At 43.2% G+C, this 25,772-nt stretch overlaps 1 protein-coding gene across 1 annotated transcript in view; it reads right to left on the reverse strand.

Annotated features, from left to right (window-relative positions):
- cd109 (CD109 molecule) overlaps positions 1 to 25,772 on the reverse strand; it is a 265,250-nt gene that overhangs the window by 193,393 nt on the left and 46,085 nt on the right. The window contains exons 5-8 of the mRNA XM_063054966.1: positions 22,798 to 22,923; positions 19,475 to 19,514; positions 6,978 to 7,065; positions 3,187 to 3,274 (exon numbers count right to left, since the gene is read on the reverse strand). Of these exons, the coding sequence (XP_062911036.1) occupies positions 3,187 to 3,274; positions 6,978 to 7,065; positions 19,475 to 19,514; positions 22,798 to 22,923 (342 nt within the window). The remainder of the gene's footprint in view (positions 1 to 3,186; positions 3,275 to 6,977; positions 7,066 to 19,474; positions 19,515 to 22,797; positions 22,924 to 25,772) is intronic.

Genomic DNA, 25,772 nt, shown 5'->3' on the forward strand with positions numbered 1-25,772 from the left:
GCGGAAAAGCTGTTGGAAAAGATTCTTAAAGACAGGATCTATGGGCATTTAGAGAATCATGGTCTGATCAGGGACAGTCAGCATGGCTTTGTGAAGGGCAGATCGTATCTAACAAGCCTGATAGAGTTCTTTGAGGAGATGACCAGGCATATAGATGAGGGTAGTGCAGTGGATGTGATCTATATGGATTTTCGTAAGGCATTTGTCAAGGTTCCATACGGTAGGCTTATTCAGAAAGTCAGAAGGCATGGGATCCAGGGAAGTTTGGCCAGGTGGATTCAGAATTGGCTTGCCTGCAGAAGGCAGAGGGTCATGGTGGAGAGAGTACATTCAGATTGGAGGATTGTGACTAGTGGTGTCCCACAAGGATCTGTTCTGGGACTTCTACTTTTCGTGATTTTTATTAACGACCTGGATGTAGGGGTAGAGGGGTGGGTTGGCAAGTTTGCAGATGACACAAAAGTTGGTGGTGTTGTAGATAGTGTAGAGGATTGTCAAAGATTGCAGAGAGACATTGATAGGATGCAGAAGTGGGCTGAGAAGTGGCAGATGGAGTTCAACCCAGAGAAGTGTGAGGTGGTACACTTTGGAAGGACAAACTCCAAGGCAGAGTACAAAGTAAATGACAGGATACTTGGTAGTGTGGAGGAGCAGAGGGATCTCAGGGTACATGTCCACAGATCCCTGAAAGTTGCCTCACGGGTTGATAGGGTAGTTAAGAAAGCTTATGGGGTATTGGCTTTCATAAGTCGAGGGATAGAGTTTAAGAGTCGCGATGTAATGATGCAGCTCTATAAAACTCTGTTTAGGCCACAATCGGAGTACTGTGTCCAGTTCTGGTCGCCTCATTATAGGAAGGATGTGGAAGCATTGGAAAGGGTACAGAGGAGATTTGCCAGGATGTTGCCTGGTTTAGACAGTATGCATTATGATCAGAGATTAAAGGAGCTAGGGCTTTACTCTTTGGAGAGAAGGAGAATGAAAGGAGACATGATAGAGGTGTACAAGATAATAAGAGGAATGGATAGAGTGGATAGCCAGCGCCTCTTCCCCACGGCACCACTGCTCAATACAAGAGGACATGGCTTTAAGGTAAGGGGTGGGTAGTTCAAGGGGGATATTAGAGGAAGGTTTTTTACTCAGAGAGTGGTTGGTGCGTGGAATGCACTGCCTGAGTCAGTGGTGGAGGCAGATACACTAGTGAAGTTTAAGAGACTACTAGACAGGTATATGGAGGAATTTAAGGTGGGGCTTATATGGGAGGCAGGGTTTGAGGGTCGACACAACATTGTGGGCTGAAGGGCCTGTACTGTGCTGTACTATTCTATGTTCTATGTTAACAATGGACTCCAACATCTTCCCAACCACTGAGGTCAAGCTAACTGGGCCATAATTTCCTTTCCTCTTCCTCTGTCCCTTCTAAAAGTGTGCAGTAATATTTGCAATTTGCCAGTCCTTTGGGACCATGCCAGAGTCTACTGATTATTGAAAGGGTCATGCTTCCATAATCTTTTCAGCTGCATTTTTCAGAACCCTGGGGTATTGTTCATCTGGTCCAGATTACTTATTTATCTTTAGACCTTTCAGTATCCCAAGCAACTTCTCCTTAGTAATAACAAATGCACTCACTCTTGCCCCCTGAAATTCCAGCTTACTGCTCATGTCTTCCGAGTCTTTTTCCAGCAGTCTAATATCTACTCTCACGTCTCTTTTATGTTTTCTATATCTGAAAAAAGAACTTTTGGTATCCTGTTTCATATTATTGGCTAGCTTACCTTCATGTTTCATCTTTTTCCCCCTCATAGCTTTTTTAGTTGCCTTCTAGGTTTTTAAATGCTTCCCAATCTATTAAGTGCCTTCTCTTTTGTTTTGATGTTGGCTTTGACTTCCCTTGTCAGCCACAGTTGTGTCATCCTGCCTTTTGAATACTTCTTCATCTTTGAGATGTATCTTTCCTTTGGCTTCCAAATTGCTCCCCAAAACTCTGGCAATTACTGTTCTGCTGTCGTCCCTGCTAGTGTTCCTTCCAAGCAACTTTGGCCAGCTCCTGCTTCATGCCTTTGTAATTCAGTTGACTCCACTGTAATACTGATACATTTGACTTTAGCTTCTCCCTCTCAAATTGCAGGGCGAATTCTATCATATTATGATCACTACCTCTTAGTGGTTCCTCTACCTTAAGCTCAGGTTCACTACACAATACCCAATCTAGAATTGCCTTTCCCCTTGTGGGTTCAACCACAAACTGATCTAAAAAGCCATCTCATAGGCATTCTACAAATTGCCTCTTTTAGGATCTAGTACCAACCTGATTTTTCCAATCTACCTGCATATTGAAATTCCTTATGACTATTGTAACATTACCCTTCTCTCAAGCTTGTCTTAACTTATACCCCACATCATGGCTAATATTGTAAGCTTGTATATAACTCCCATCAGGGTCTTTGCAACCTTGCAGTTTCCTAACACAAGGATTAAACAACTTCTGATCCTATGTCACCTCTTTCTATGTATTTAATTTCATTTTTACCACCCTCTCTGCCTACCTGTCTGCCCTTTTGAAACAATGTGTATCCTTGGATGTTAAGCTCCCAAGTTTGATGTTCTTGCAGCCACAAATCTGTGATGCCCTCAACATCATAACTGTCAATCTTTAACCATGGTACAAGTGAATCTACCTTACTCCATATACTCTTTGCGTTCAAATATAACGTCTTCAGTCCTGTATTCACTCTTTTTGATTCTGCAGCCATGTCACACTTTAACTCCTTTTACTGACTGCAGTTCTGCCCTATGATCTGCCTGAGCTTTCTCATAGTCTCACTACACACAGCATCTACTTGCACACCAACTGCCTCTTAGTCAGCCCCATTACCCTGATTCCTAACCCCCTGCCTACTTAGATTAAGCCCTCCCCAATAGCTCCAGAATGCAGAATATCATGTTATATTATAGAGAAAATGCAGTGCAGGTAGACATTAGAGTACCAGGGTAACCAGGAGTTAGATCGAAGGAACAAGAGTTCATCTTTGTCATACACATGCCCAGTCAAGAGTTTTATGACAGAGTCATAGAAGCTGTCCTTTAGCCTGGTGTTTTTATATCTTCTGCCCGATGGGAGGGGGGGAGGAGAGAATGTCCGGGTGGATCACAGTCTCACTAAGTAAACAGCAATTCCAAAAGTACCTCAAACGTTTTGTTTAGTGTCTGAGAGAAGAACGGCAAGGATAGGATGATGGTCACATTTCCTCTTACGTGTTTTCCATAGAGGTACCTGAAAAGTAGAAAACACAGCTATTACAGGCTTAGCTCAGCCATGACGCTGTGGAGTTCACCAAGCTTGGAAGCTCGTTTGCAGATGTTTCATTAACAGTCGAGTGAGATCCTCAGTGCACAGAAGTTGTTGTTTCTCTCTGGGAGTTTTGGCATCTATTTAGACCACCATTCTCTTGCCTCGGCCCTGATTGGCTATCCCTTCAGTTGACCTTTGAACTCTATTGGCTCACAAGCCTACACAAACACAAGATCTCCCAGAGAGAAACATAAACAACTGAACACTGAGAATGTCACCTCGACTGGTTATAAAATGTCTGCAAGCTAATTGCTAAGCTCGGCAAACATCGCAACATCAAACGCCTCAACCCGAGCTACCAATATTCACCAACTTAGCTCAACTGTATTCTGCTTCACTCTTGCCTAAACCTGGTGGAGTTAACTAGGATCACAACTCTGCAAGCTGTTTTACGAGCTTCCTCTCTGAAGTGAAGTGTCCCGGAAGAAGAAAGTGTTTTAATGTATTTCTTATCTTGTTTTCTTCATTTGAGGAACGTGGGCTTCACAGGTTGAGCCTCTCCTGAGTCACCCTCAAGAAAGTGATGGTGAGGTCCGTCCTTGAGCCACTGCAGATCTTGAGGGGCAGTAGCCCCAAAAATCAGACTCAGAATCAGATTAATTGTCACTGATAAAAGTTGTGAAATTTATTGTAAACACCAGAGGTTCTGCAGATGCTGGAAATGCAAAGTAGCGCACACACACAGAATGCTGCAGAAACTCAGCAGGTCAGGCGGCGGCTTTGGAAGGGCATCTTTGATTTGTCAGACTGGCTCTGCGGGCTGCAGCAATGAACAGCACACCACTGAACTGAACTGAACTGAACTGAATTAAATGGAACATTTCTAGACAGTTTTAAGGACCCTGCAATTTGATGTTGCACAATTTGTCTGACGTTTTCGGGTGACATGGTGTTTCTTTGTTTGGCGGCTGTCTGTGGGAAGACAAATCTCAGGGTTGTATACTGCAGACATAATTTCATAATAAATATACTTTGAATTTGAATCTTTGAATTTACGTTTTGGGTCAAGACACTTTATTAAGAATGGAACGGAAGGGGGAAGAAGCCAGAATAAGAAGGTTGGGATTGTGGGGAGGAGAATGTGTAAAAGCTGGCAGTAAGAGGTTAATTAAAGATTCCAAGATGGTTTTGGTAGGGTTTTATGAACTAAGGCCATCAGGATATATGGGACTAACAGGCATTTTTAAAGGTTTGTCACATATATATCAAAACATTGAAACGTACAGTGAAATGCACTGTTTGCGTCAATGACCAACACAGTTGTAGAAGTTGTACTCGGGAGTCACGATTCTAGTGCCAACTCAGCATACCCACAACTTACTAACCCCATCACTGACTTAAGTGTTGTGCGGAAGTCCGACGAAGAGCTTTAAAAACCTAGCCTCTATTAAAGAGGGTTGCCATCTACCAAGTTGTCATTAGTGTGGTCTGAGTCAGAGTGGTAGGGGTTTGGCTAAACAAGGTTTTGGCAAGAACAGGAGGAGGCAAAGTAAGTAGGCAAGTTCATTCCTTATTTCTTATTTTTTCTTATTATTTAACTCTTGAGAGAATGGGGGTATGTCTACAGAGCCAGCGTTCTGTTCCGGGTATCACAATAAAGGGAGTAAAGGGAATTACAAAGGCATGGGAGAGGAGCTTGCCCGGGTGAATTGGAGGAGGATAGTGGCAGAACAGAGATGGCTGAAGTTTCTGGGAAGAATTCACGAGACGCAGGATAGATATGTCACACAGAAGAAGTTCTTAATAAGTCAAAGTCAGCATGGTTTCTGTAAAAGGGAAATCTTGCCTGACAAATCTGTTAGAGTTCTTCAAGGAAGTAACAAGCAGGGTGGACAAAGGAGAGGTAGCTGATGTCATTTACTTGGATTTTCAGAAGGCATTTGATAAGGTGTTACACATGAGGCTGCTTAACAAGATAAAATCCTATGGTGTTACAGGAAAGATAATGGCGTGGATAGAGGAATAGCTGACAGGCAGGAGGCAGCGAGTGGGAATAAAAGGGCACTGGAATATAGAAGAATGTGGGGGGATGTCATTGAAACCTACCGAATGTTGAAAGGACTAGATAAGGTGGACATGGAGAGGATGTTTGCCATGGTGGAGCTATCCAGAACCAGGGGGCACAGCCTCAAAATTGAGGGGCGACCTTTTAGCACAGAGGTAAGGAGTCATTTTTTTAGCCAGAGAATTGTGGATTTGTGGAATGTTCTGCCACAAACTGTGGTGGGGGCCAAGTCCGGGAGTATATTTAAGGGGGAAGTTGATAGCTTCCTGATCAGTCAGGAATCAGCAGATATGGTGAGAAGGCAGGTGTATGAGGTTGAGGGGGATCTGGTATCGGACAAGATGGAATGGTGGAGCAGACTTAGTGGGTGGAATGACCTAATTCTGCTCCTAAGTCTTATGGTGTTATGGTATTATCCTGTACGTCTTTGGAATATCAGAGGAAATTGGATCAGCTGGATTAAAGCCAGACATACAGGGGGAGAATGTGCAAACTCCTTACAGACACTGGTGGAAATTGAACCCCAACTGGTGGTATTGTAAAGTGTTATGCTAACTGCTACACTACCATGCCGCAACAAAGAGTTGAGGTGCAGAACTTCTATAACTGGAGTGACTACAACAGGCCAAGCTGGACTGAATAGCCCACCAATATTCCAAGGCAAAAGCAATATCAAACTAATTTCAAGAGGACTAAAAGATAAAAACAAGAATGTCATGCGGAGGCTTTAGAAGACATTGGTCAGACAGCACTTGGAGCATTGTGAGAAGTTTTGGGGCCCTTCTCTAAGGAAGGATGTGTTGGCATTGGAGAGGCTCGAGAAGAGGTTCAGAAGAATGATTCCAGGAATGAAAGGGTTAATGTATGTGGAGCATTTGATAGCTCTGGGCCTGTACTCACTGGAGTTTAGTATAATGAGGGAGAGTTCTCATTAAAAACTATTGAGTACTGAAAGGTCTAGATAGAGTGGACATGAAGAGGGTGTTTCCTTGAGTGGGGAAGTCTAGGATCAGATGGCACTACCTCAGAATACAAGGACATCCCTTTAGAACAATGATGAGGAGACGTTTCTTTAGTCAGGGGGTGGCAGATCTGTGGAAATCATTGCCACAGACACTGCTGACCCAAATCTTTGGGTATATTTAAAGCAGAGTTTGATAAGTTCTTGACGAGTAAAGGTGTCAAAGGTTAATCAGGGAGAAGGCAGGAGAATGGAGGTTGAGAGGATAATAAATCAGCCATGATGGAATGGCAGAGGAAACTCGGTAGGTCAAGTGGCCTAATTCTGCTCCTTTGTCTTATGATCAAAAAGCAAACATGATGATTTGACAGAGCAGGCCTAATGGGCTTAATTTTGTTCCTATTTGTTATATGGTCTTATGATACCTTGCTTTTCCAGCCCATTGGCTAAAATCTGTTGTGATCCAGGTCCAGAATACCACAAGACATAGGAGCATAGCTATGCGACTCGGAAGGACACAGATTCCAGGGTGGTGGACATGTTTGAACTTTGCTTAAGGCACAGACTTCACTCTGCTCAACTGGGCCTAACTGAATGGTCCACCTCTGAGGCATAACCACACCCTTCTTTGCCCCCTCCTTCCCAAATGAGTTACTCACCGCCCAGTGATGCTCCCAGTTAGGTTCGGTTGATCCAATAGAAAATATACAGAGGATGTGTTGATCAAAACTTCAAAACGAGGTAACACTGAAATGGCAAAGTGACAAAGAACATTAGGTGAAATCCTCTGGAGCAAATTCTCATGGAGCATCTGCTGCTGGGGGTGGGGGAGGGCTGGGGAGTCATTGCCTTGCGTGGGGGGTGGAATTGGGGGTAGCTTCAGGGTTCTGACACTTTAACTGTCATTCATTCTTTGGGGCGCTCCTCTGTTTGCGAAGAAAAAGAATTTCACGATGTATATTGTATACATTTCTCTGACATTAAATGTACCTATTGAAACCTACTGAAATACCTATTGAAACATCTAAAGCCTCTATTACTATGTGTCGCAGCTGTGCATAGAAAAAGGTCACAGCAGCATAATGGAGCTTTAACCAGCGATCAAGCCATGTCTGAGGGCAAATCAAATGAGGCAGGGACAAGTGCTGCAGCCATCATCAGAGTAAACAGAGACAGAGTGGTGATCCTGAGGTTTTAGCACTTTGAGGCTTCAATCAGAGAAATCAAAGCTCTATATTAAGTTTTTTTTTTGCCTTCCCTTCTTTACATCTGCTCAGCTAAGACAGGAGAGATGCCAGACAGGATATTGAAAAGATCCTCTTGAGGGATGTGGGAAGGCAGGGAGACCTCCAGTGTACCTGAAGACTACAACTACGAGATGTGCATCCAGCCGCAGCTTCCAACTCTGTGTTAAGGAATTGGATCAGGAACGGGATGAACTCCGGATCATTTGGGAGGCTGAGGGGGTGATAGATAGGACATGTAAAGATCTAGTTACACCCAACGTGCAGGACACAGGAAATTGGGTGACAGTCAAGCAGGGGAAAGGGGTTAAGGAGCCAGTGCCAAGTACCCTGAGGCCATCCCCCTCAACAACAGGTATATCACTTTTGGATACTGCTTGGAGAGTTGACCTAACAGAGAAAAGTCACAGTGGTCAGGACTCTGGCACTGAGTCTGCCCCTGTGACTCAGAAGGGAAGGGGGAGAGGATCACGCTGTGCTGAAAGAGCTTTCGTTAATTAGGGGAACAGACAGAAGGTTCTGTGGGCAAGATGAGATTCCCCAATGGTACATTGCCTCCCGGATCCCAGGATCCAGGATATCTGGGATCGAGTCTTCAGCATTCTTAAGTTGGAGGGGAGCGGGTGGACAGCCAAAAGTCGTGGTCCATGTGTAGGATGAGTGACGAGGTTCTGCATAGGGAGTTCAGGGAGTTAGGTGCTAAGTTAAAGGGCAGGACCACTAGGATTATGATCTCAGGATTGCTGCAGTGCTAGTGAAGCTAGAACTAGGAAGATTATACAGTTTAACGTGTGGCTAAGCAGTTGGTGTAGAATGGTGGGCATAATATTTTTGAATCATTGGGCGCTCTTCCAGGGAAGGTGGGACCTGTACAGAAGGGACAGTTTACATCTGAACTAACGGGGGACTAATATCATAGCAGGAAGGCTTGTTAATGCCACACGGTGGGGTTTAAACACGAGCTGTAGGGGGATGGGAACAAGATTGCCAGAACAGTTGTTGGAGAGCTTGTGGAGGCTGTTAAGACCTCAGACAAAGTTAGGAATCAAAAGGTTGCACATGGTGTGACTAGTGTCCTGAGCTGCATATATTTCAATGCAAGAAGTATCATAGGAAAGGCAGCTGAGTTCTGGCCATGGATCCACACCTGGAATTATGGCGTCGTAATCATTAATGAGACTTGGTTGCAGGATGGGCAGGACTGGCTGGTCAATATTCCGGTGTTCCGTTGTTTTAGATGTGACAGAGCACTGGGATTAAAGGAAGAGGGGTGGCGTTACTAGTCAGGGAAAATGTCATAGCAGTGCTCAATGAGCACAGACTGGAGTATTTGACTAGTGAGGCGTTACAGGTGGAACTGAGAAAGATACTAAGTTAGTGAGACTATATTACAGGCCAGCCAACATTCCTAAGGATTTAGAGAGGAACAAACTTGTGAAGAGATTGCAGGTTGTTGAAAGAAACATAAGTATGTTATAGTAGGTGGTTTTAACTTTCCACACATTGACTGGGTCTCCCATACTGTAAAAGGACTAGATGGGATAGAGTTTGTCAAATGTGTTCGGGAAACTTTCCTTCATCAGTACATAGAAGTCCCAATGAGAGAGTGTGTGATAATGGATCTGCTACTAGGGAACAAGACAGGGCAGATGACAGAAGTTTGTGTAGGGGAACACTGCATCCAGTGACCACAATGCTAATAGATTTCAAAGTAAGTATGCAAAGAGATAGATCTGGTCTGTAAGTTGAGATTCTAAACTGGAGAAAGGCAAATTTTGATGTTATCAGAAATGACCTGGCAAGTTTGGATTGGGACAGGCTGTTTTCTAGCAAAGGTGTGAGGCCTTCAAAAATGAAATTTCGAGAGTACAAAGCTTGTCTGTGCCTGTCAGAACAAAAGATAAAGGTAACAAGTGTAGAGAGAATGAATTACTGGTTAAGAGAAAAAAGGAGGGGCATAGCAGGTATAGGCAAGTAGGAACAAATGATGGAGTGAAAGAAATGTGAGACAACACTTAAGAAAGAAATCAGGAGGGCTAAAAGAAGGCATGAAGTTATTTGCTAATTGCTAATAAAGGATCGAACGCCTATCTTGATTTTTGGAAACGTCATTGGACCTGAGTGCATGTCATGTAATTAAATAAATCCTTGGGGGTCAATTGCAGCGGCAATTGGTTTGGTTAGAATTGGCTGTGACACTCTGTGTCTAATAGTAGGGGACTAGACCTTGATGTCTTCGGTCATTATTCAGGATCAGAATCAGAATAAGATTTATTATCACTGATATATCCTGATATTTGTTGTTTTTGTGGCAGTAAATGTAAGTTTTAAAAAAAATTCTATACATTGGTATTGGAATTGGTTCATTATTGTCACATGTACCAAGATACAGTGAAAAACTTGTCTTACAGACCGTTCATACAGATCAGATCATTCCACAGTGCATTGAGGTAGAACAAGGTAAAATACTAATAATGCAGAATAAAGTGTGAAAGCTACCATTTAAACACTGAAGATTAAAGATTAGCTTTATTTGTCATATGTACATCAGAGATTTGCTCGTACAGCCCACAAATATTGCTAATTTCGGAAAACCAAAGCCTGCACTGCTCCTGGTTACTATTGATGGAGATGTGGTGAGGACCTGCAAGTACCTGGGGGTGCACCTGGTGGACAGACTTGAGTGGAGCACCAACTCAGAGGCTGTGTACAAGAAGGGCCAGGGTCACATCTACTTCCTGAGGAGACTGAGGTCCTTTGGAGTATGCAGGCCTCTCCTTCACGTGTTCTACCAGTGTGTTGTCGCCAGTACAGTCTTCTATGTGGTGATGTGCAGGGGCAACGGCATCAATACAGGTGATGCCAACAGGTTAATAAACTGATTAGAAATGCTGGTTCTGTTGTAGAAGTCAAACTGGACATACTGGAGGCTGTGGTAGAACAAAGGACCCAATGGAAAATCCTGGCAACTCTGGACAATGTTTCTCACCCTTTGCATGTCACCTTGGCTAAACAGAGGAGCACTTTAACAGACTAAGACAACTGTGCTGCTCCAAAGAGTGCTATATGAGGTCATTCTTACCCTCGGCCATTAGGCTCCATAATGAGTCAACCCATGGCTGGGGAAGTGATGATGCCCTGCTGGTAGACTGTTATTAACTTCTGTTTACCAGAGCTCTGTTTAAGCTCTGTTTACCACACCCTGATGTTGCATAAATCTTGTAAATCTTATTTTTAAGGTAACTTTTTTTAAATTCTTTCTTACTTTTCTTCTAATATTTGTATATTGGTGCATTTGCAATGCTACTGTGACACTGTAATTTCCTTTGGGATTAATAAATCTATCTATTCATTGCCACCCTTCCAGCGCCAAAATACCATACCCACAACTTGCTAACCCTAACTCATACAGTAGCTCTCTGGAATATGGGAGGAATCTGAGAGAATGTGGAGGAAACCCAGGAATTGAAACCCAATCTTACAGCTGGCATTGTAAACTGCCTCGCTACCAGGCCTCCCTGAAGTGCAGGATCATAATAAGGCAGAACATAAGGCCAAGAGTCCATCTTATCACATAAAAGGTCCTTTCAAGCCTCTGATATCCGTGGGATAGAAGCTGTCAGACTCTTGAATGGTAACAATGAGAGTACAAAAACTTCGAAGTAAATTTGTTATCAGAGTACGTATTAGTCACCACACATAATCCTAAGATTCATTTTCCTGTAGACATACACAGCAAATCAATAGAATAGTAACTATAACAGGATCAATGAAAGATCAACCTGAGAGCAGAAGTCTGCAAACTGTGCAAATATAAATAAATGTCAATAAATAACAAGAAAATGAAATAACAAGATGAAGGGTCCTTAAAGTGAGATTATTGGTTGTGGGAATATCTCACTGGATGGACAAGTGAATGCAGTTATCCCCTTTTGTCGAAGAGTCTGATGATTGTGGGATAGTAGCTGTTCTTGAACCTGGTGGTGCGAGTCCTGAGACACTTGTCCCTTAGAAAGATAGACAGATGGATAGAGTGGAAGCGGAGAGGATGATCCCTATAGTGGGGAAGCCCAGGGCCAGAGGGCACAGCCTCAGAATAGAGGGATGTCCATTTGGAACAGAGACGAGGAGGAATTTCTTTAGCCAGGGGGTGGTGAATCTGTGGAACTCATTGCCACGGATGGCTGTGGAGGTCAAGAAATTGAGTTTATTTAAAGCAGAGGTTGATAGCTTCCTGATTAATTATGGGGTAAAAAGTTACAGGGAGAAAGCAAGAGAATGAGGTTAAGAGTGATAAAAAAATTACCCATGATGGAATGGCAGAGCATAGCATGGCAGAATGGCATAGGCTAAATGGCCAAATTCTGCTCCCATGTCTTATGGTTGGATAGACAGACGGCAAATAGATAGATGAAATGCAATTGTTGCATTACCAGGGAAAAGCACCAGATGGCGACTCTTACTTTTAATATTCAAATGTGTGCTGATTAATGTAACAGATAGATAATCATAGATCCTAATAACCTAAAAATGATTACATACATCTTTGGTCCTGAGATCATTTTGAAAGTAAACTGCTCTACCTTCGATATGGATCTTCAGAAGTTTCCATCTCAACAACACATACCGTATACTCCAACCCACAAGGGGGTTGGATGAGGAGATAGGGATCCTTTGGTAACTGTTCTCTGTGGTCTGGCCGAGACTCAGTGCTCCTGTACTGCCATAGGGATAATGGCTTATAATCCCATCACTTGAAAATTGCTTCGGTCTCCCGAGCCTCTCTAAAGTCTTCCTCTGTTACTGCCAACTTTCATTTAACTGTCCCTTTATTTTATTTAGAGATTCAGCATAGAACGAGCCCTTCTGGCCCAATGAGCCACACTGCCCAGCAACCCACCTAGTTCGAAATGGCCCGCTCCAGGACAACCCTGCCATGGACTGGTGCGAAAGGAGGAGGGTTGGACATGGGGCTAGCAGATGTGTCCCATAAAAACCCAGAGCCACAGAAACACCAACTGAAGGTCCAGGGACCTCACCACTGAGTGAGGGCTACACCTGGGACAACTGGATAGACTGGCCCATGATAGAGGAGTGTGGTGAGCTGCTGTCAGTGTCCTATGCCCCAGTAGGGGTAATGAGCTTAAGTAAGTAAGTATTGCAGGACAATTTACAATGACCGATTATGTAACCTACTAACTGGACTGTGGATGAAACCGGAGCATCCGGATAAAACCCGCTCAGTTCACAGGGAGAATGTAGAAGCCCTGTACACCTGGTGCTGGAATTTAACTCCAAACTCCAGAATGCCCCAGGCTGTAATAGTATCATGCTAACTGCTATGGTACCACGTGGCTCTGAACATCTGGAGCGGGATGAGTGGAGGAAAGTATTTGCGAGACAGAATTGGTGGAGGGCATTGAATCAGCCAGCTCCATCATGGGCACTAGCCTCCCCGCCATCAAGGACATCCTCAAATCCCAATGCCTCAATAAGGCAGTATCCATTATTAAAGACCGTGACCACCCATAAAGTCTCATTACTACCATTAGGCCAGAGGAACAGGAGCCTGAAAACCCACACTCAACATTTCTGCATCAACTTCTTCTCCTCCACCATTAGACTTATCCTCTCATCATGTTCTAGCTGACATTTTCCCTTACGTGTCCCATTAGTTCCAACATACACTCAGTAGCCACTGTATTCGGTACACCTGTACACCTGCTCATTAATGCAAATACCTAATCAGATAATCATGTGGCAGCAATTCAACGCAGGTGTGGTCAGGAGGTTCAGTTGTTGTTCAGGCCAAACATCAGAACAGAGAAGAAATGTGACCTATATGGCTTTGACCCTGGAATGTAGGTGCCAGATGGGGTGGTTTGAGGATCTCAGATACTGCTGATCTCCTAGAATTTTCACGCACAATGGTCTCTAGATTGTACAGAGAATGGTGTAAAAAATAAAAAAACATACAGTAATCGGCACTTCTGTGGGTGAAAATGCCTTATTAATGAGAGAGGTCAGAGGAGAATGGCCAGACTGGTTCAAGCTGACAGGAAGGCGACAGTAGCTCAGCTAACCATGCTTTAGAACAGTGGTGTGCAGAAGAGCATCTCTGAATGCTTAACTTGTCAAACCTTTAAGTGGACGGGCTACAGCAGCAGGAGATTGTGAACATACACTCTGTGGCCACTCTATTAGGTACAAGAGGTAGCTAATAAAGAGGCCTCTGGGTGTGCAGTATATAGGAAACATTTCTTGCTGAATGTCAGGTTTGTATCTGAGTATACTGAATGGTATTCTAGATCAGGTTTCTAACAGATCAAATGGAAGACACACTATTTTACACTGAGAATTATGTAATAATCCTCAAAGAAGGCCACAACTTGCCATGAATTGGAAGCTTGCATTTCTCAATGACCTGGAGAGCTGTGGTGACTGGAGTCGGCCTTATGCTTTGGCTCTTGGTAGGGTCACCCATGCCAAACAGGTCAAAGGGAGGAGATCAGACTAAGAGTGGTCCACCAGTCCTCCAGGGTCAGGGTTCAAATCAGAGCTAACAACTCTGACTGGTCAAACAAAACTATTATGGAAACAGCAATGAAGGATCCTTCTACATCTGAGTGGCCAAGGACAGACGGAGGATCTTCATTGCTGCCCTAAGCACCAGCAACATAATGGGCAGTAATAAATATATAATAACAAAGAATCAATTAATACAGTGGTTGGAATGTAGAGTAATTACAGAGGCTCTACAACAGGTAGTCAAGACTGCCCAACATATCACCGGCACTGGACTATCCATCAAACCCCTGTGAGTGCACATCACACACAACCTCTCATGGTCCCGGAACACATTCCACACAGTCAGGAAAGCTGACCAACTCCTCTACTTTCTGAGGAGGCTGAAGAGAGCTGGACTCTGCACGTCCATACTCAGGCCATCCCACAGATGCACAGTAGAGGACGTCCTAACAAGCTGCTTCACTGCTTGGTGCAGAAACTGCACTGCGACAGACAGGAAGGCTCTAAATGTGTAGTTAAAACTGCTCAACACATTGCTGTCACCAGCCGAACCACCATCAATAGCATACATACAGAAAGGTGTGGGAAGAGGGCCAATTCCCACCGCTACCTGTAAGGAGTTTGTATGTTCTCCCTGGGACCACGTGGGTTTCCTCCCACAGTACAGAAATGTGCCGGTTGGTAGGTTAAATCAGGGGTCCCCAACATTTTTTGTACCGCAGACCGGTGTAATATCAACGATATTCATGCGGACCAGCCGACTGGGGCGGGGGGGGGGGTGTTCAAGTAGGGTTAAACTCACCTCAACATGTCTTTTACAGTTAGGGTTGCCAATTTTCTCACTCCCAAATAAGGGACAAAATTAGCAGTCAAATCCCGGGACACTTGCGTTTACCCCGGGAAAGACTACCATGACCATGAAGCCTTGTGCGGGGACCTGTGTGCGCATATGTGATGTGCGCATGCGTGATGTGCGCATATGTGACGTGCGCATGCGTGATGTGCGCATATGTGACGTGCGCATGCGTGATGTGCGCATATGTGATGTGCACATGCGTGTATGTGCCGATTTTTTTTTCCCCACAAATCGGTTTTGGCTTAATCTTCCCAACTACACTGTACATACATTATTTCTACTTCATATAGGCTGTGTATTTATCATATCATTCCTGCTTTTACTATTTGTTAGTGTTATTTTCGGTTTTATGTGTTATTTGGTATGATTTGGTAGGTTATTTTTTGGGTCTGGGAACGCTCAAAAATTTTTCCCATATAAATTAATGGTAATTGCTTCTTCGCTTTACGCCATTTCGGCACGAAAGGTTCCATAGGAACGCTCTACCTTAGCGGGAGAAATACGGGACAAGGGTGGTCCCATTTGGGACAAACCAATTTAGCTCAATATACGGGATGTCCCGGCAAATACGGGACAGTTGGCAACCCTATGTTCAAGTTCAACAGGGAATGAGGAAAGGTGCAGCTGACTCATATCATTTCCTCGCGGCCCGGTAGCACATGCTTTGCGGCCCGGTACTGGTCCGCGGCCTGGTGGTTGGGGACCACTGGGTTAAATGGTCATTATAACTTGTCCCGATGTTTAGGCTAGGATTAAATCGAGGGATTGCTGGGTGGCGCAGCTTGAATGACCTATTCTGCGCTGTATCTCAATAAATTCGTCAATAAAAGTAACAGCATGAAGGATCCTGCCCACTCTGCTTAAGCAGTAAGGCTGATCAACACCTCCACCCAATAATCCACCCCTCCGCAACCCAAACCACCACTAATTTATCATTTCCTGTCCCTCACCTTATGTACAGACACTCCTGTGCCTAGTGTCACTTTATGGACATACAATCAATCTATGTATAGCAGCTGTCTATGTATTTATATTTACTGTGAGTTTTTTATTATCGTGTTCTTTACCTTGTTGTGTTTTTTTTGTGCTGCATCAGATCTGGAGAAACAATTAATTATCATTCTGACTTCTTCTCCCTTCCTTTCCAGTCCTGATGAAGGGTCTTAGCCCAAAACATCGTCTGTTTATTCCCATATCCATGGATGCTACCCAACCTGCCGAGCTCCTCCAGCACATTGTGTGCAATGCTAATCTAACAAACTGTAAGGTTTCACTGCTAATGTAATGGCTTCTCTGTAATGTTCCACTGCTGAGGTAATGGTTTCTCTGTAGCAGCAATGTTTGGGTTATGACTAGAGATAACGGGGCTTGCTAGCCAATGAGCAGGATGTTGTTCTTTCTTAGAAACCTAGAAAATAGGTGCAGGAGTAGGCCATTCGGCCCTTCGAGCCTGCACCGCCATTCAGTATGATCATGGCTGATCATCCAACTCAGAACCCTGTACCTGCTTTCTCTCCATACCCCCTGATCCCCTTAGTCACAAGGGCCATATCTAACTCCCTCTTAAATATAGCCAATGAACTGGCCTCAACTGTTTCCTGTGGCAGAGAATTCCACAGATTCACCACTCTCTGTGTGAAGAAGTTTTTCCTCATCTCGGTCCTAAAAGGCTTCCCCTCTATCCTCAAACTGTGACCCCTCGTTCTGGACTTCCCCAACATCTGGAACAATCTTCCTGCATCTAACCAGTCCAATCCCTTTAGGATTTTATACGTTTCAATAAGATCCCTCCTCAATCTTCTAAATTCCAACGAGTATCAGACTAGTCGATCCAGTCTTTCATCATATGAAAGTCCTGCCATCCCAGGAGTCAATCTGGTGTGCCTGGGAGCCGGGAATTCACGGTTTTTTGCCGGGGAGAGATGAGGAGAGAAGACACGAATGGAGATAGTTGGCAGACCTCGGACGGAGTGGACTTGGAGCCAGGGTCCGAAGGTCAGCAATGATCGGAGAGGTCGATGGTGGACGAATGGCCTTATCAGTGAGCTCCAACATTGTGCATTAGACTGTTTTATGAGAATGGGCCCTTTTTTCTTTTTTTGTTTTCTTTACTAACCATATAGTCAAATTAAGAATTATAAAGCTCAACCGTTTAATCGCATATTGTGTACTGTTTGTTATTTCGTGATACTGATTGTGCAGCATCCACCCAAACGCGATTTCTTAAGTTTGGCCAGGCCAGGGGGCTATCATTCCCTATACTAACAATTATTTTGAGTCATTTATTTATTGAGACAGTGTGGAATAGGCCCTTCTGGCCCTACGAGCTGTGACACCCAGCGAATTCTCTGATTTAATACTAGCCTAATTTACAATAACCAATTAGCCTACCAACTGATACATCTTTGGACTGTGGGAGGAAACTGGAGTACCCATGCGGTCACGTGGAGAACATACAAATTCCTTCAAGGCAGTGGCAGGAACAGAACCTGGGTCGCTGGTACTGAAAAGCGTTGTGCTAACCACTACACCACCATGCCATTCCTTTCATTCTGAAATACACTTGTGCACTGGAAATGATATTAAACAATCTTGAATAATAGAATTTACATCAAGGTTGAAATGATTTAGTTCCATTCAAAAACTAGAATCTTAAAATTAAGCAAAGCAAACCCCAAAAAGGGTGAGGAGTGAATTGATTATGGCTTACTGGAAAACCAAAGGTTATGACTGGAAAAATCAAAGGCTGGTATTTAAATAATTGGTATACAGTGGACAATAAATAGATATTCGGTTGAGGCATATAAAACCAACATGAAAGATAGTATTTGGAATATTGTGCTCAGTCTTGATCATCCTGCTGTCAAAAAGATGCTATTGTGCTGGAAAGAGTGCAGATTTATGAGGATGTTACCAGGACCGGAGGCATTGTACAGACTGAGGTCAAGGAGAATTAGGTGGGATCTTAAAGAGGTGTAGAGGTGCATAGATAGGGTTAATACGGCTTTAGGGAATCAAGACCTAGAGGGCTCAGGCCTATGATGACAGGGGAGTGACGTAATAGGAACCGGAGGGTTGATGTTTTCACCCTGCATGTGGAACAAGTTGCCAGAGGAAGTGGATGACATCGTACATTAGTAACTTTGAAAAGGCACTTGGACAGGTGCATGGACAGGAATGTTTAGAGGGATTTATTTATCATTTTATTTATTTAAAGATACAGCGGGACAGGCCCTCCAGCCCATCAAGCCTCACAGGCCAGCAACCTGCCGATTTAATCCTGGCCTAATCACAGGACAATTTACAATGACCAATTAACCTACTAACTGATATGCCTTTGGACTGTGGGAGGAAACCAGAGTTACCTAGAGGAAACCCACACATTCCCAGGAAGGAACATACAAATTTCTTACAGAGGAGACTGGAGTTAAGCTCCAAACTCTGACAGCCAAGCTGTCATAGCATTGCCCTAACTGCTATGCTACCATTGGAAAAAGGGACTAGTTTAGATGGACAATGGACACCAAATGCAGGAGGTACTCGGCAGGTCAGGCAGCATCAATGGAGAGGAATAAAGCTTCATTGTTTCAGACTGAGATCTTGAAAGAGTCAGATTACTACAGCACAGAAATAGGCCCTTTTGCACACTTGGTCCATACCGAACTATTATGCTGCCTACTCTCATCGAGCCGTATGCAGCCCACAGCCCTCCGTACACCTCCTATCCGTATACCCTATCCAAATTTCTCTCGAATGTTGAAATCGAACCTGCATTCACCATTAACTGACCCGCTGAGTTCCTCCAGCATTTTGTGTGTGTTCCTCTGGCTATCAGATAGTGGTGAGGCCAAAGGGCTCCACCTGTTCTGTACTGCACAATAATGTGTGATTGTATGGCTCTAGGTTGTTCAACCATGTCCTGCTTAAGAGGTGGATTTAAGAAGGAGCTGAATAAATACTAGCCAAATAGAAGAATAGGGAACTAGTGTAATTCTTGTGGGACAGAATAGATGGGCCAAATAGAACTGGAAATTGAATTGGTTTACTACTGTCACATGTACCCAGACACAGTGAAAATCTTGCTCTCCATGCTGAACGTACAAATCAGATCATTACACAGTGAGGTAGAATAAGATAAAACGGTAACAATGCAGAAGAAAGTGTTGCAACGGCAGAGAAAGTACAGTGTAGGCAGACAAAAAGGCACAAGTTTGTAATGAGGTAGATTGTGAGATTAAGAATCCATTTTTAAGGGGCCATTTCATAGTCTTACAACAGTGCAATAGAAGCAGTCAATAGCCCATCTTAGCATACAAGGGCACTGCTCAATAGTCTTATGACAGTAGGGAAGAAGCTGTCCTTGAGCCCAGTGGTTCGTGCTTTCAGAGTTTAATACCTTTTGCCCGATGGGAGTGGGGAGAAGAGAGAATGTCTGAGGTGTGTAGGGTCTCTGATTATGCTGGTTGCTTTACTGAGGCAGTGAGAAGTGTCTTTGCTGTAAATATCCTTATGATGAGGAGATACTCACCATACTCGGCCACACTGAATATCTTCCTCTGTATTATCTCCTGCAAAGGAATGACAGAATTTATCATTCAGTCTGACAACCTGCACAAGAAGTTTAACCAGAGCCCCTCACTCCAGTGCCCCCCCCCTCAATTAGGGGAACTTAAGAAACTTTCATATAGGCACATGAACGAAAGAAAAATGAAGGTCTATGTAAGAGGGAAGGGTTAGGTTGATTTTAAAGTAGGTTAAAGTTTGGCACATCATATTGGGCCAAGGGGCATATTCTATGTTCCATGTTCTATGTTAACAATTTTGCTTAAATGGTCTACGTTAATGAAGAAAATGTAACAATTTAAGGAGAAACCAAATTAAAGTACTAAATGAGTCAGATAAAGAAAATTTGGGACAATTCCATGGGAATATGGGGAGAATAGTGGCAACTTATTGAGGTGTGCAAGAGAGGTAGATTGAGTAGACAGATACTCAATCCCAGGGCGGAAATGGCTAAAACAAGGGGAGTAACTTTAAGCTGATTGAAGGAAAGTATATGGGAGATGGATTAAGATTTTTACACAGAGAATGGTGTGGGTGTGTGGAATGTCCTGCCAAGGGTGGTGGTAGAGACAGTGTTGGTCTCTAAGGTTTTTAGGGCACCTGAATTGGTTAATTATTGTTTAATCTGAGTCATTATGTTTAGAGTTCCTTGTGTTTTTTCTTGAGCAACTCACTCTTTGTAATGTAGTCTCCTGTTTCTTTCTGGTTAAATATGTTAAGTTTATTTTGATAGTCTTGGGGATTCTGTGTTACCTGTATTATTTAAGTGGATGCCTGATTAGTATTAATCATGTTTTCCTAGTTTTAAGAATGTTACGTCTCATGGTGTCGCTTGGCCAAGCTACCATTTTTCTGTTGGAAATCTCATGAATGAACTCTGGTTGCCGTCTCTACATTGGAATCTGTCTTTCCACCGCATGTGAGTTCTGACATTGCCCGCACACTTCATGACAGTAGGACTAACACATTGGGGCAATGAGGAGTGTGGAAGAACAGTGGGATCTGGGAATACAGATCCATAATTCACTAGAAGCGGTGTCACAAGAAGGTAGGGTCATAATGAAAGCTTTTGGTACATTGGCCTTCATAACTTAGAGTCTTGAGTATAGGAGTTAGGATGTTATGTTGAAATAAAACGTTAGGGGTGTCAAATTTGGAGTATTGTCTGCAGTTCTGGTCACTTACTGTACCTACAGGAAAAATATACGTAGTATTCAAAGAGTACAGAAAAATTTCCAAGGCTGTTGCCGGGGCATGAGCTATAAGGATAGGTTGAGCAGATTCTGACTTTATTCCCAGGAGCGTAGAAGACTGAGAGGAGATTTCATAGAGTAATACAAAATTATAAGCGGTATAGATAGGGTAAGTGCAAACAGGTTTTTTCCACTGAAATCGGGTGAGACTAGAACTAGAGATTATAGGATATGGGTGAAAGGTGAAATATTTAGGGGGAACGTTTTCACTCAGTGACAGAGTGGAACGAGCTGCCATTGGAAGTGGTGAACATAGGTTCAATTTCAAGATCAGATAAGTATATGAAAGGTTAAGGATTTGCTGGCGGTTTGATGTTTATTTTTAGAAGCTTTTTGTATGACGTATGACTCCGGGGTTGTACACCTAATGGGTTCTTTTTTCTCTCACTTTTCTGCTTAGTAGGTTTTTTTTGTTATCACAAAAATTTTTTTCAATCTTTAAGATAATGTCTTTTTTGAGACATTGTAGGTGTTGTTACTTCAATGTACTCATGTTATTTTTCCTGTATAATATAACAATAAAAAGATTTGAAAAGAAAGAAAGAAAGGTTAAGGGTATGGATGGCTATCCTTACTACTCTCTGCAGATTCCATCAGACCAAAGCAGAGCTGTTGTCATCCCAGGCTGAGGTGCACTTTGTACAGCACATCTGAAGACGTTTGACAAGGCAAGTCTTCTCAGACACCTTAGAAAGTACATACGTTGATGCCCTATCTTCAAAGTTGAAACTAAATTTATATCAAAGTGAGAATATGTTACCATACACTACTCTGAGATTCATTTTGTTTCAGACATTCAGAGTAGAACAAGGAAATACAATGAAATCAATGAAAAACAGTACACAAAGACTGACAATCAAAGTGCAAAAGAAGACAAACTGTGCAAATACGATAAATAAATAAATAATACCGAGAATATGAGTTGTAGAGTCCTTGAAAGTGAGTCCAGTGGTTATGGAATCAGTTTAGTGTTGAGGTGAGTGAAGTTGTCCACTCTGGTTGAGGAGCCTGATGGTTTAAGGGTAATAACTGTTTCTGAGCCTGATGTCATAGGACCCAAGTCTCCTGTACCTCCTTCCTGATGGTAGCAGCAAGAAGAGAGCATGGTCTAGACGCATGCCTAAGTATCAAGGGATGAGGTGAGTTTACTGTTGATGTGGATAGAGCAATTCAGGCAAGTCCCTTTAATTAGATACAACTTTCTCCCATAGTGAGGGGTGGTGGCAAGTAACAGAAGAAGGTGAAAGAATTGAATACCCGAAGGAGTTGTTGAGAATTTGATTAGGAAAGTTGAGGATAAGGTGCCAAACACTACCATAGACCAGTTTGTTAATAAACACAAGAGATTCTGCAGGTGCTGGAAATCTGGAGCAACACACACAAAATGCTGGGGAAACTCAGCAGGTCAGGCAGCAACTCTTCTCTGAGGATCATTGCCTTGTCAAGGCAGACAGGCTTGTAAGATCCTGAACCTTGGGAGTCATGTCGTCTGGAGTTTAGCCATTTGGCGCTTACCACCTGGTAGGGTCACCCATGAAGGTAAGGTCAAGGGGGAGGTTCCAGACAAAGAGCGCCCCAACCAGGACCTCAACAGTGGAGCTGGTGGAAGATGATGACTCATCACAATGGCAGTGAAGGTGGAGGAAGGCTACAGCAGTGAAAGGTCCCCAGTCGTCCTGCCACTGGACTCTGAGCCCAATCTATCAAGGATCATGTGGTGGCTGTCCGTGCATCAGCCTCCCCACTTCACCACAAAGTCATGCACAAGCGTTTGCCATGGCAACCGATCAGCCCAGGACCCACGTGTTGGGTTTGCAAACAACCCCTCAGGTGAACATCAAACTCGACTTAAGTGACCACACTGGAACTATGGAGGAACATACAATAAGCTGTTGACGTTTTGGACTGGGATCCTTCATCAGAAATTCCACCAATATTTTGTGTTCGTTACTCATAGACCAGTCGGACAGCTCTCTTGTACTTTGCTCCCTCTACTTGATCCATAAAGCTGAGAAGCGTGATTGACAGCACTTACATTAAATGTGACATGTATCTCCCAGTTGCCTTGCAGAGCGTTGGGCGACAATAAAAATTCTTTGGACACAACACCTAATGTAGTCTCTAAATCCAACCATTGCTGGATCACCGATCCTTGTGGGTTCTGTTCAATAAAAAAAAACACTTCTTCATTAAAGTTCAAAGTAAATTAATTATCAAAGTATGTATCTATCACAATATACCATCTTGAGATTCATTTTCTTGCAGATACTCATGGTAAAACAATATAGTACGACAGAATCAATAAAAAAAACACAAAAACAAAGACTGACAAACCAAACAGCCAATGTACAAAAGAAAACAAACTGTGCAAATGAAAATAAATAGATAGACAGATAGATAGATAGATAGATAGATAGACAGACAGATAAATAGATAGATAGATGGATGGATAGATAGATATAGGTAGATAGATAGATATAGGTAGATAGATACATAGATGAAGAAATTACACTGATAATGTGAGCTGTATAGTCTTTGAAAGTGAGTTTGTATGTTGTGGAATTAGTTCTGAGTTGAGGTGACTGAAGCTTCCACACTGGTTAAAGAGTCTGATGGTTGAATCATTTTGTTGAATCATTACTGAAGCTGGAATTCCAATTGTAAGCACAATAACTGACGTTTATATAGCACCTTTTACACAGTAAAAAATATACAGGTTTTTCACAGGACAGTGGTCAAGAAAAATTTAGTATCATAGAAAATAGGTGCAGGAGTAGGCCATTTGGCCCTTCGAGCCTGCACCACCATTCAGTATGATCATGGCTGATCATCCAACTCAGAACCCTGTACCAGCCTTCCCTCCATGCCCCCTGATCCCTTTAGCCACAAGGGCCATATCTAACTTCCTCTTAAATATAGCCAATGAACTGGCCTCAACTGTTTCCTGTGGCAGAGAATTCCACAGATTCACCACTCTCTGTGTGAAGAAGTTTTTCCTCATCTCTGTCCTAAAAAGCTTCCCCTTTATCCTCAAACTGTGACCCCTCGTTCTGGACTTCCCCAACATCGGGAACAATTTTCCTGTATCTAGCCTGTCCAATCCCTTTAGGATTTTATACATTTCAATAAGATCACCCCTCAATCTTCTAAATTCCAACGAGTATAAGCCTAGTTGATCCAGTCTTTCATCATATGAAAGTCCTGCCATCCCAGGAATCAATCTGGTGAACCTTCTTTGTACTCCCTCTATGGCAAGGATGTCTTTCCTCAGATTAGGGGACCAAAACTGCACACAATACTCCAGGTGTGGCCTCACCAAGGCCTTGTACAACTGCAGTAGTACCTCCCTGCTCCTGTACTCGAATCCTCTTGCTATGAATGCCAGCATACCATTTGCCTTTTTCACCGCCTGCTGTACCTGCATGCCCACTTTCAATGACTGGTGTATAATGACACGCAGGTCTCATTGCATCTCCCCTTTTCCTAATCGTTACATGTACCAAGATACAGTGAAAAATGTTTATTTTTATTTAGAGATATAGCACAGTACAGCTTTGCATGGCATCTAAGCAGGTCATTTTTGTCTGGATCGCATTCCAAGCAAAGCAGAGAAACACAGTGGTTAGCCATGATTAATGACCTGTTGAAGCATAGCAAGAAATTTGAGTTTTTAAAAATGCAGCGAGAAACGGTTGTGTAAGTAAAACTTATTAGGGGTGATTGATAAGTTCATGGCCTAAGGTAGAAGGAACCAATTTTAGAAAATCTAGCACATTTATTTTTCAACATAGTCCCCTTCTACATTTACACACTTAGTCCAGTGGTCGTGGAACATACTTTGTAGAAGTCGTCGTCTTGGACCTCCAGAAAGTGGTCCACAGCAGGGGTGATTGATAAGTTTGTGGCTTAAGGTAGAAGGGTTCTGAAGGAAGTAGCTGGAGAGATTGCGGAGGCATTAACAATGATCTTTCAAGAATCAATAGATTCTGGCATTGTACCAGATGACTGGAAATTGCAAATGCTACTACTCTGCTATTTAAGAAGGGTGTGAGGCAGCAGAAAGGAAACTATAGACCTGTTAGCCTGACATCAGTGGTTGGGAAGTTGTTGGAATCGATTGTTAGGGATGAGATTACGGAGTACCTGGAGGCATATGACAAGATAGACCAAAGCCAGCATGGTTTCCTGAAAGGAAAATCCTGCCTGACTAACCTACTGCAACTTTTTTGAGGAAGTTACAAACAGGGTAGACGAAGGAGATACAGTAGATGTGGCGTACTTGGATTTTCAGAAGGCCTTTGACAAGGTACCACATATGAGGCTGCTTAGCAAGATAAGATCCCATAGAATTACAGGGCAGTTATTAGCATGTGTGGAGCATTGGCTGATCATCAGAAAACAGAGAGGGAATAAAGGGATCCTATTCTGGCCTGTTACCGGTGGAGTTCCACAGGGGTCGGGACCGCTGCTTTTTATGACTTATGTCAATGATTTGGGCTGTGGGATTAATGGATTTGTGGCTAAATTTGTCGATGATACAAAGATAGGTGGAGGAGCAGGTAGTGTTGAGGAAACAGAGAGCCTGCAGAGAGACTTAGATAGTTTAGGAGAATCAGCAAAGAAGTGGCAAATGAAATACAATGTTGGAAAGTGTATGGTCATGCACTTTGGTGGAAGAAATAAATGGGCAGACTATTATTTTGATGAGGAGAGAATTCAAAGCGCGGAGATGCAAAGAGACTTGGGAGTCCTTGTGCAGGATACCCTAAAGGTTAACCTTCAGGTTGAGTCAGTGGTGAAGAAGGCAAATGCGATGTTGGCATTCGTTTCTAGAGGTATAGAATATAAGAGCAGGGATGTGATGTTGAGGCTCTGTAAGGCACTCGTGAGACCACACTTGGAGTATTCTGTGCAGTTTTGGGCTTATTTTAGAAAGGATATATTGACATTGGAGAGGGTTCAGAGAAGATTCACAAGAATGATTTCAAGAATAAAAGGGTTACCATATGA

The sequence above is a fragment of the Mobula hypostoma genome, chromosome 8 (assembly GCF_963921235.1).
Source record: "Mobula hypostoma chromosome 8, sMobHyp1.1, whole genome shotgun sequence".
Lineage (NCBI taxonomy): Eukaryota > Metazoa > Chordata > Chondrichthyes > Myliobatiformes > Myliobatidae > Mobula > Mobula hypostoma.